This window comes from Pan troglodytes, chromosome 5 (assembly GCF_028858775.2).
Source record: "Pan troglodytes isolate AG18354 chromosome 5, NHGRI_mPanTro3-v2.0_pri, whole genome shotgun sequence".
NCBI lineage: Eukaryota > Metazoa > Chordata > Mammalia > Primates > Hominidae > Pan > Pan troglodytes.
In genome coordinates, this window is record NC_072403.2 from 112,445,986 (window position 1) to 112,458,091 (window position 12,106).

Sequence of the window (12,106 nt, forward strand, 5' to 3'; positions counted from 1 at the left end):
CTTTGTTGTGCTGTTTGTGTGTGTAAAGGGAAGAGAAGACAGATGATTTTTGGTGACTGAATATCCCACCACCATATCCTCTTCCCATCAAAGCTAGCAGTGGAATTTTTAAGTATGAGAAGGGCTTCTAATTCATGTCAAGGAAATAGGTAGGTTCCCTCTTTAAATTTTCTTATTATTGGGGCTGAAGGATCCCCACACTTAAAAATCTCCTGTGTTATGGTGTCAGGGGTTGTGGGGATGTGACGGTTGTTTATGAAAGTTGAATTCCAGTTGTTTCTAAATGTAACAAGAAAGAGGAAGGCCTGTCAGCAAGGGAATTGGAATCCACCTTGACTTGAGTAAGATTAAGGACAACCCAAGTATTTTGGGAAATGTGTGAGGAGTTTTAGTTTTCAGCTTGATAGTGGTAATGGTGGGGATGAGGGCAAATACATATATTTGTATGTGTTCAGGAATGGTGGTTGCAGGGGAGAACGTTGAAAAGAAACAAGCTGATTCTTACCAATTCCTGTCTGCTCTATCATCACTCTTCTTCAATGCAGGTGATAACACTGGATCTTTGCTGAACGAAGCCTGTAGAATTACTTTCTTCATTCACTGCCTCTCCTTTCTTACTGCCCACTCTGGTCCTTACCTCCTGAAATCTCAGCTTTCTCTCTTCCTATTTAGCTAAACTTACTCTCTTAACAATCATTCATGATCCACCGCTCCCAAAGTCAGGACCCTTGACTTGGTTCTCACTTCCCTGACCTCTTGTCAGTATTTAGTACCCATCACCTACCACAGGCATGGACGCATGTCCTGCCAGGCTCCTGGCTGTCTCCTCTCTGCACTGGCTGTCTGTTCCACTCTCAGAATGTTCTTCTTCATAACCTTCTCTGGTCCTTCCTGATTCCTTACTGCAGTTAGGTTTTGAATGTTGCTTCCTTGGCTTTTCTTGCTACACTTCCTTGCTTGGTCATATCATCTCTACATCTAGGCCAGATTTTCATAAAGAAAACTCCCACATAGCCAAACCCTAACCTTTGGTGACTTGCCAAGAAATTCCATTGTATTCACATAAGAGTTATGGTCTTTACTCTCTAATTCACAGTCACTTCACAGACTTTCCCCTTCTTCTTGCCTATTGATCCCTTTCATGTCTCTGAGAATGCAGACGTAGCCACTCCAGGCTGGGCTAGCTCCAAACTTTGCTAATGCCATTCTACCTGGAATGTCCTCTTTCATCTGTGCCTTCCCGATACTAAGCATCTTAAAAACAGCCTAAATGTCGCTTCACGATTTTTCTAAGTAATATTTTACCTCTGAACTCCCATAGCATTTCCCCCCATCACTAGTATTAGTGCAATTTTTAAATTATAATTATGACATCTTGTCAACCCCAGGCTACCCTTTGTGAAGGCAGGATATGTTTCTGATTCACGTGGGTATCAGAATACTCAACACAGTGCCTACAACAAATCCTTGACTGGAACTTCAATTATTTTGAGTTGATAAACTCCAGAGAAATATGAAATGACCTGCCATGAAAACAGAGTTGTATAGTGTGATAGCCAGCCCAGAGGTGCATGTTCTGAGATAAGTGGGCTGTGGTGTGGGTACATCAGTTAAGAAAGCACTTTATAATACAGCCCTGAAACCTTTTTATCACAATATTTCTCTTCACGAAAACAAAACCATCCAAGACACTTTAGAACAAATGCATTCTCTCAATAATCAGCATTTGGAATTATTTTAAACACTGGCAAAATTCTTGGCCACTAAAAAAGTTATAAGAAGTGAATGGCTTGCAGATATGTAAATAGTAGTACTAATCTGAATATGTTGGCATATATTCTAAGACACACTTAACACTACAATTTTTGTTGAGTAATGAGTGTGGATAAAGTTGTAGATAGTGTCGGTCACTCATTGGAATAAGATTAACTTAAATTTGTCACATTATTTCTCTTCTCTCTAAAGGGGACAACAGAAATACCTTCTTATTGTTCCTATGTCCTGTGTCATATGTCCAGTGAAGGAGACTCCCCAAGTCGGCTTGCTCGCTAACAAAAAGGAATGATGTTGGTAAACATGGAATCAGTGAGATTGTTACTCCTCAGGTTCCTGTATGGACTGGTGATTGTTATCTATATATAATCTCCATTTTCTTTTAATTCTACTAAAACAGTGGTTAAGATATAAATTCCAATTAGGTAATAAACTTTGCCAAAGAAAAAACAGAGAGAACTCTTTATATGAAGTAAATTTCTCAGACTAGAGTACTTGGGACACCTCATTCTCACTATATACTTGGTTTGCTCACAATAGTTATTTCGATTTAATTTTTGGGAAGTGAATAACTGGTTCCCCTGCAACCTACATTTATTTCTTCTCCTTTTTTATTTAAGCATGGAAAAGGATATATACAAGCAATACATTCCAATTTCAGAAACACTTAAATTCTAGTATTTGTAACAATGACATTGGAAAATGTTTTAAAATAATTCATTTTAGGGCTAAGAAAACTGAAATTATTTCACAAAGGTAGAATTTCATTCCACTAGAATGCATATTATATGAACATTGAATTTTAACAAGTTTTTAGTTTGAAAAAGTATTTTTCAAGAAGGAATTTGTTTGGACATAGAGAAATTTTCTTTATTACAGGTGAAAACCTATCCATAGGGGTGAAAAATTTTCTGTCTCAGATTTTTCCTGGAGAGCATAAAGACAAATAATTGTACTATATGATCTGTAAGTGCTACAACATGAATTAGATTATACTTCTCTACTTGTGTAAATAAATATGTCAGAAAGGTAATAGAAATAAAGCCTTGAAGTAGAAGGGAAAGAAAAGAAGAACAGATGAGTAAGGGGATATTATTTAAAGGAAGCAGAAGAAAACATTGAGTCAGCTTGTCTTGAAGTGCCACTCTATATTTTATTTCCCAGTTAACCATGTCTACATTTTCTAAGATCAGTATATTGTTTTCTTTGTTATCATCATTAGGCTCCATAATATAATTTTACATCATATATTATTAAACATTTATGACTACAAGAAATTCTTGAAGCTACTTCTACATGTGATCATATCAAAGTATAAATTTTGCTAACAAGACACGCTGTGTACCACCTTACAGATTTATATTTTATGCGGCAGAGTTAGAAATCTGTGACAAGTCCTAACACTTGTCACATCTCAATGTGGTTTTCCTTTAAAAAAGCAGCCAATATCCATGTAAACAGTACATTGTGAGATGTAAAATTTGATTGATAGCTCCTAAATATCATCCCAAATATACACAAATTAAAAGATTATTCTAAATGCTTTTTCATCTTACATATCAAGAAACTCATAAAGATAACATTATAAAAGGCAACATTTGTTAAAAGGCCACTGTGGTTAACGTTATGTCACTGGAGTCAATACTGCAGCCACTGTCAATTTCCTGGATGGTTGAGGTTAGAAGTTGATTCTTTCAAGGCAAACATCAAGTAATTCGATGTTGTCTAGATGACTGAACAGAGAGAATTCTTAGCCACTCCTTTCAAATGGATTGTTCAGGTCAAGTTACTTTAATGCCAGGTCAGTCAGGGAATCAGAGACCTTGGTGTTGACCTGTGCAGAAAGACTCGCTTGTGTAACGTTGAGATAGATGTCATACTGCTGGTCCAGGCCAAGGTAGCAGTCACTCATGAAATATAATGTGTAGATATACCTAAAATATAAAAATAGAAGAAAAATGTAAAACCACTTTTGTAATCACAATCATATTTAATTCTTTCAGAACTTTGGTAGTAGGAGGCTGGGTGCGGTGGCTCACGCCTGTAATCCCAGCACTTTGGGAGGCCGAGGCGGGCGGATCACGAAGTCAGGAGATGGAGACCACGGTGAAACCCCGTCTCTACTAAAAATACAAAAAATTAGCCGGGTGCAGTGGCGGGCGCCTGTAGTCCCAACTACTCGGGAGGCTGAGGCAGGAGAATGGCGTGAACCCGGGAGGCGGAGCTTGCAGTGAGCAGAGATCGCGCCACTGCACTCCAGCCTGGGCGACAGAGCGAGACTCCGCCTCAAAAAAAAAAAAGAGAGAACTTTGGTAGTAGGATTCTTCTTACCTTCCAGGTATTTCAGGGGTATAAAAAGAAAGGGAAGCAACATGATGATTTCGAATATATCCTACTCTTTTCAAAGCAATAAGTTCTCTCTTATCCACTTCTCCTAATATCAAAAACCATCCTTCGTCTTTTGATTTGGGAAATCGAGGAGTAACTGCACAGCTCTCTGGCTTTCCCTGTAAACCAGAAAAAAAGATACAACATTAAAAATATCTAGACTTCCTATACCACTTGGTTGTGGTTAAGGCTACGTTGTCTTACTTGAAGGCCATACATCTACATAGTTCAGCATATCTATCTGAGATGTTTTAAATTTTCTTCCATTCTGGTTTGGTGTCTTTGATATGCAATTATTTAACTTACTTCAAGATTCTCAGAGCATATTATAGACACTAGTTCGTAGTTGTAACTATCAGAATATATGGCCAGTTAGAATAAAAAACTCTGGATCTTGACATCAAATTAGCAAATTCTCATGCTATTCCTACAATTAACTTTAATACCACATTGGTAGATGAATAAATTGAGACATAACCATGTTAATCAAATCTTCCAAAACCTTATTCACCAAAAACGAATGCCTAAAACAAACAAACAAACAAAAACACAAAGCCAATCAAGACTAGACTCTGGACCCCAAGATGATGAGTACTTTATCAAACACATACTTTCCCCCTCATCCAAGAATAAAACTCACATAAAAAAGCACATATTCTAATATGGTAACATTAAAGAGTCCCTTCTCTGAGGAATGGGCAATTTTAAGTCAAGCAATTTGTAAAATATATTAATCACCACAATCCAAAATTAGATATAAACATAATGATCGCACTTGAGGTCTTTATTTTAGATCAATTTTTATAAAATGCAAGATTATTCTAATGATTCTTTAAGACAATGACTTTATGGCATAAAATACAGTAATAATGATACATTCTCAGACTTCACTCAGTATTCTAGAGGGAGATGTTTCACTTACAGTATTTCAAAAGGTAGTCAGAGAGTAATATATTTTTACAGCATTCAGAAACAAAAATTAAGAGATTTTCTGGCACGATTAAATCTAAGCTTTAAGTAGAATATTAAGGTAAAAAAATCATAGTTTTCCCCCATGATTTTATCTTTATGATTATTGCTATTTTTATTATTATTATTAGTTTATAATTATTACTTTTTTTATAAGTTGGAATACATTAAGTCATCTAAAAAATGCTCATATTGCCAGGTGCAGTGGGTCACGCCTGTAATCCCAACACTTTGGGAGGCCAAGGCAGGTGGATCACCTGAGGTCAGGAGTTTGAGACCAGCCTGGCCAACATAATACAAAAAATTAGCTGGGTATGGTGGCAGGCACCTGTAATCCCAGTTACTCGGGATGCTGAGGAAGGAGAATTGCTTAAACTCGGGAGGCGGAGGTTGCAGGGAGCTGATGTTGCACCCTTGTACTCCAGCCTGGATAACATAAGTGAAATTCCATCTCAAACAAACAAACAAATGAAACCTCATATTAAGGTCAGGTGTGGTGGCTCATGCTGGTAATCCCAGAACTTTGGGAGGCAGAGGCAGGTGGATCATTTGAGGTCAGGAGTTCGAGATGAGCTGGTCAACATGGTGAAACCCTATCTCTACTAAAAATACAAAAAATTAGTTGGGTGTAGTGGCACATGCCTGTAAAACCCAGCTATTTGGGAGGCTGAAGCAGGAGAAATGCTTTAACCCAGGGCGTGGAGGTTGCAGTGAGCCAAGTCTGGGCGACACAGTGAGACTTCGTATCAAAAAAAAAAGCTCATACTAAAGCCTCTGAAATGCCAGAGGCCAATCAGTTAATACTTACACTGACAGACTTTTTTAGAATTAGAAATCAAATGAGGTGAGACTTGAAGGTACAATACTGAAAGAACATCTTAAGAATAGAAAGTTACTGATCATTTTGTGTGTGAGAACGGAAGGGACAATACTTATGAACTACAGCTTCACCCCTGAGGGCTTATTCTAGATATGGGAAAGCCCTGAATCCACTGGACCAAAAAGAAGACTAATTCTTTCTTATTTTAATTATTATGGCACTAAAAACCAATCTGCCCACCTGCTGTGTACTAATATTCTTAGAGGACCAGATAATCAGAGGCAACAGAAAAGAGCATAGTAATCTAAAATAAAAATACTGTACATTTTTGCCTGTATGAACACTGACAAAGCTCTCCTATGCATTATAATGAAGGACGCAGGCAAATGTGGCAACTGAGGCTCAGAAAAGCTTAATGTCTTATTCAAATTCATAGAGCTAAGTGGTAAAGCTTCAGTCTCATCTACATCTAGCCCAATGTGGTTCCTGTATACCAAAGTGCCTCTAGGCCAGTACTGCTCAAGCTTTAGGGCCCTTAAAAATCATGTGGGGCACTGAGTGAAGGTATAGATTTTGAGATTCCCGCCTCCTTGAGGTTCTGATTCAGCCAGTCTGGAGTGGAGCCAAGGAATCTGCACTTTAAAAGGCACTCCAGGAAATTCTGCTGGCCAGAGTCTGTATACCATACTTTGAGAATAGTACTCTAGGCAATATATTCTTATGTAAGGTAGATTTTCTGGGGCTGAAAAATGACACATGAGGAGAACTCACGAATTTCAAAAGACTAACTCTTGCTGCTTAAGACCAGTTGAGAAAGCAGGATTCATGAATGACACGGGCACATTAGTCATATAACAGATATGTGTGGTGGTGCATGCTGGTATTTGGTGTGAAATATTTGAGAATGGAAACCAAACACTATACCTTGTGGAACCCAAAGTGGACTCTCTGCAAGCTCACTTGAAGCACATACTCTTGGTCAGCATGCAATTTGATCCATTTGTTGTCATCTCGTTTGTCTGCAGTCAGAGTTGAGACAGAGAGTTCATTATGTCCTTCAACTAAGTCATCCCACGAGCCTTTAACACTTATGCCAACATTTATCACTGGCAAGTGAGATAAGAAATTCCATGCCTAAATAAAAACAGAAAAGAAACAATAAAGGAGGAGTTTATGTGAAATGCAATGATCAATTAAGAAATAGTGTGCTTTTAGAAGAAAATTAACCTTTTAATGTTGAGATTAATTCTAGATCCAATGCAGTTGCAGGAAATAATACAGAGACATTCTGTGGACCATTTACCCAGTTTCCTCCAAAGGTAGCATTTTTCAAAACTACGGTACTTATTACTACTAGGATATTGACATTAACGTAATCCAGTGATTTTGTTCAGATTTCCCCAATTTTTCTTTTATTTGTGTCTATATGCATGTATGTGTAAGAATATTGTGCTTTTAGTCTTTTTAATGTCTTTGTAAAAATAACTAAAAGAGGGCTTATCATTATTTAAACTTGTGATTCCTTTATTGTAAATCCCTCCTGATACTGAGCAGCTGTTGACTATATTAAAATAAAACAAGTTAAAAAATGTCTGTTGTCGAACTGGTTTGTTTTAGAGAAGCATCTATTCAGACATTCACATGGCTTCTAAGAAGGAGAGCATTACTTGGGGATAAAAAGGCAATGTGAAAATATTTTTGTAATTCAATTATTGATGTTAGAATCCTCCACTGACCACTTATTGTACATTTTTTGGCCCATATTTCAAATTTGCCCTATTTATTCAGAAAAAAATTCTTTATATTTTATATCATAAGGAATTCTATAAGTCTAGGGTTCCTTCTAGAAACAAATATGAATTTTTGGCATCATCACACTGAGAATACCAATTAAAATGACACATTAAAAGATATTTTACCTAACTTTATACTTGCTCTTGAAGTGGAAAGACATTTGTAAAAAATCAGTATTCAAAGAGCAAGTGCTCAACAATAATGAATGAATGAATGAGAATACCTAGGTCTACAGAAAAGATGTAACAAAAAACTTGAGGTCATCTTTTTCTAACATATACACTTATATGGCAATATCACCATCAGTCAAGAAAACTTCTCAATACATTGGCTTTTTTTTTTTTAATCAGTTGTTACCTTCTCAGTTAGTTTTTAAAAGTACATGGTACTTTAATTTTGGTTTTTCTTTTATTCCTTTAATATATACTATAGATTTCCTTATAGGCTTTGATTTTGCTTAGTGCTGCTGAGTATACCTAATTGAAATGAAGTAGTCCTGATGAACCAAACTACCCCTTAGGAATTAAAAAAAATGTAAATTCAATGCAAATTTTCAATTCAACTCCAATCCTATAACTTGTCTTATCAATCTGAAATCATGTCTTGAACTGGATTTTGAAGTAGTCAAGCCACAGATGGTACTTCAATCTGTACAACCTGTACAAAGGATGGTCTATCCCCTGCTAGAACCCATAGTCACTAAGTATAGAAGCTGTACCACTAGATGTTCTTCTAGGACTGGCCAGTCTGGAAAAGGGGTTAAGGGGACTTAAAAACACAATTTCTGTAAAGCATTTGACTTTGTCAGACAGCACAAGTAACATTTACCCCATGAAGTAAGACTTGTTATGTTTCTTTACCTGTACCATTAAATCAGTTACCAATATAATGTTTTGTTATTAGTAACTCATTGGGATTTGACTTTACAAAGTCCCCAAATGTCATATCTGGCTTTTATATATATGTAATTTTTGTAGGACTTAATGTTATTATTATTTTCAATCTACAATGTGTACACATATATTTATTGGAGATATATATATATATTTACGTATATAAAACATGAACTATTTTTAAAGAAACTGCTAAGACATTTCAATACCAGCCAAACATATTTATCTGAGGATTAATCTTCATCTATTGAATCAGGCAAGAGCACTACCATGCATACAATTATTTAATTAGCAGCCAAATCCTCTGCCAGTCAGCAGCCGTTCCAGGCATACTGATGGGGTAGAAGATGCAAATCTCACAGTCGTACTGCTTTTTCTCATTACTACTGCAATTAGCACTTAAATTGATGCTTTAAACATACTAATTTCTGGAATAATTCAGGATTTGTATGTTACCTGGGATCGCCTCACTGCAGAGCCGGCACCAGATTGCTCTGCAAATTGAAGCACTTTTGAGCCAAATAACCATCATCATATCAGACAGAGCCAATTTGCATTTGGTTTTAAAGATAACAGAATGGCAATTTATGCAAATAAATTAAGTAAGTTTACTTCTGAGTTCTCCCTGAACTAATTATAACAATGTTCTAATTTTTCATCGTATCTAAAACTTGGCTTGAAATCAATGTATGTTATGTTGGAAATCTGTTGTTGCTAACAGAAGCTTTGTTTTGATTTAAATATATTGTTTTTATTCATAATTTTGATGGTAATTTAGTTAGAAAGGTAGGCATTTATTATGAATATTTAAATAGTATTTTGTGCCAATCTTGGGTTCAACAGAAACTGAACAGTCAATCAGACGTTAATGCCTGTTACACTTTTTCCAAGTCTTGCTCAAAAATAAGTTCCACTTGGAAAAAAAAAGACACGGTTTAGAAGTTTCTTAATACCTGCATTTGCAAGTCAATATGTTAATTATGTTATAAATCCTGAACGTTTACTTTGACATGTTTAGGGTAAAACTGCTTAAGACTTAAAGTCTAGATGGCCAAATATTTCTGGCATTGTTCATTCATATTTTTGGTCTTCCTAAAGATTGTTTGGAGACATGATCCTTGTTGTTTTCCGCAATACAGATTTAGCTTTCTATGTAAGTTATATGGTTCACTCACACACATAGTTTATTTGAAAGGATACTTTTGAATCTAGAAGCAAAGTGATTATAATAAGAGAGGGGCATAAACAAATAACTGAGGGCATTGCATGAAAATATACCCAAGCATACAGAAGGAAACACTACCCTGAAGAGAGGGAGTAGAAGGCTAGGATAATGCAGACGAGTGATGGACAAGCTACATGAGGCTTTTCGCAGCCAGCTTAGTAGCATTTATACTGAACAACTTCTCATAATGCCAATACCACTATTAATTACTATTACTGTCATTATTTTTAGTATTCATTTATTGAGTTCTTACTCTATGTCAAGAACTGTATAAAGCAGTTTACATAAGAGTATCTTCCTTAATTTTCACAAGAACTTCTTGAGACATCTATGTTTTCATGTTCATAATCATAGTAGTAAATGGCAGAGACAATTTAACTCAAGGTGAGCCTGGTTCCAAAATCCATGCTCTAAGTTAGAAAACTCTTGGTACACCTTCTCAGAGTAGGGGAGCCTTCAAAACACTTAAGAGATGGTCTTACCTGTTTCGTTTTTGCAGCATGTAGCTCACTTTCTACCATGGAGCTAAATACATGGTCTTTCCCTCCACAGGCATGGATCAGTTCAGGAAGGCACTCGATGGAGGTCCGACCCCTAGCATGTGGGCCCTTCATAATCGGCTTCCATTTCCTAGGAAATAATATCAAACCAACCAAATAATTGTTTCACAGCACAAAGAAGATTTTCTGACAATGGTGGTTTATATAATGATAGCTTTTTTGTTTTAATTAAGAAATAACATTTTAAGACCATTATGCTAAGTTTAAAAATTCAGCCAGCATTCTGTATAGGATAACAGCCCAAGGCAGTACTGTTATCACTGCATCAAATGTATTAATTTTGTGTGAAGTCAGTAAATACTTAGGGTTCACAGACATTGGGTGTCTTTCCACAGGAAGGCACTAATGTGAAGTAATGCTTCCATGTAGATGAAGTACTGATCTGGACCCCTGACATGTGCTTAATGGGTGTAGCAAATGTCTTTAATATAATTACTTAAATAAAGTTTTAAATTATAAGTTGTTGGGAACATAAAGTTAAAAGTTTATTTTGAGAATTTTTGAGATTTACAGCATAAGTAGTGCTAGATCCCAGAAACACAGGCCACATAAATTTTCCAGTAAGAAGAAAAATATAATTGAAATTACATTAATACAGCACTCTTAAGAGTGCTGTGAAAACTGTATCAAATCTCTTAGGCCCCAAGCAGCTACCATAGCAGACCTGCGTGCTACCTGTGGTAGTACCCTAATGTGCGTTCTTTACTGCTGAAACCCTACTCCCATAACTTTTATACCATACTGGAAGGGCTCCTGAAACTGAGCTGCAGACACACAGGGGGTTATCTGCCTTTCTCCCCATGCCACCTGCTGCTGGTATGGCACACTCTCTGAGTGTCTTTTAGTTTCTAGGGACATCCCATGGTAAGAACCCAAGTACTATGGAGACAACTGCCCTGGAACCCAATATATTTAAGTCAAATTGAGGGATTTTCCTGAGGAGACTTGCTGTGTGCCTGAGGTTCTTGTTGGCATCTGTGTCTAGATGTCTCAAATAACTGCCACCCCTCATCCAGATGAACAGGAGTAGGGAGTGCATGATGGCAAGCTACGGCCAGATTGTTTTGCTTGTCTACATGACTGTGAACCAATATTTTGGCTGCAAAGTATCTCTTAACTGGCATGAAACACTGGTGTGAAAGAAACATTTCCAATTAAACATTGCCAACCCTGCTTGTATTAGACACTGTTCTTTTCCCTGCAAACATATTTCAGTCATGTACATGAGACTTACGGGTTAAATAATTGGTGCTAACATAAACTCTTACGTATAGGTTATATCTTGAGCTCCTAATATATATAACCACCTAGTTTGGGACATTTTGCAGATGCACAATTTACTTTTGACAATGGATTTCAGATATCTCAAATCTCCTCAACAATAACAGACATTGATCATTTATTTTGCTTTAGATCACAAAGCATTTTAATGATGTCTTCTTAAATGAAGATTGATATTGTAAAAGAATAAACACATTAACATAAAAATGTTTCCAATGCTTCAAATGGAAAATGATTTAGATAGGAGAAGTTTAAACTGTAGTTCAGCTTGGGACTGATGATCAAATTCCAAACAAGAATGTTACGTCACTTGGCCATGTCTCACTCTGGGAAACAGGAGTATTTTCCATGTCAATAATCAGTATTCTCCATAACATAAAATTTCAGTGACTACATACATAAA

The 12,106-nt window shown here is 36.5% G+C and overlaps 1 protein-coding gene across 4 annotated transcripts in view; it reads right to left on the bottom strand.

Annotated features, from left to right (window-relative positions):
• Positions 1–2,906: 2,906 nt before the first annotated feature.
• The window catches only part of ASCC3 (activating signal cointegrator 1 complex subunit 3), a 374,689-nt gene continuing 365,489 nt past the window's right edge, over positions 2,907–12,106 (bottom strand). For all 4 annotated transcript variants that reach the window (XM_518652.9, XM_009451715.5, XM_063813310.1 and 1 more), the window contains 4 exons: positions 10,345–10,492; positions 6,875–7,084; positions 4,105–4,280; positions 2,907–3,707 (listed from right to left, as the gene is read on the bottom strand). In XM_518652.9, the coding sequence (XP_518652.6) occupies positions 3,560–3,707; positions 4,105–4,280; positions 6,875–7,084; positions 10,345–10,492 (682 nt within the window). In that variant the 3' untranslated portion in view covers positions 2,907–3,559. The remainder of the gene's footprint in view (positions 3,708–4,104; positions 4,281–6,874; positions 7,085–10,344; positions 10,493–12,106) is intronic.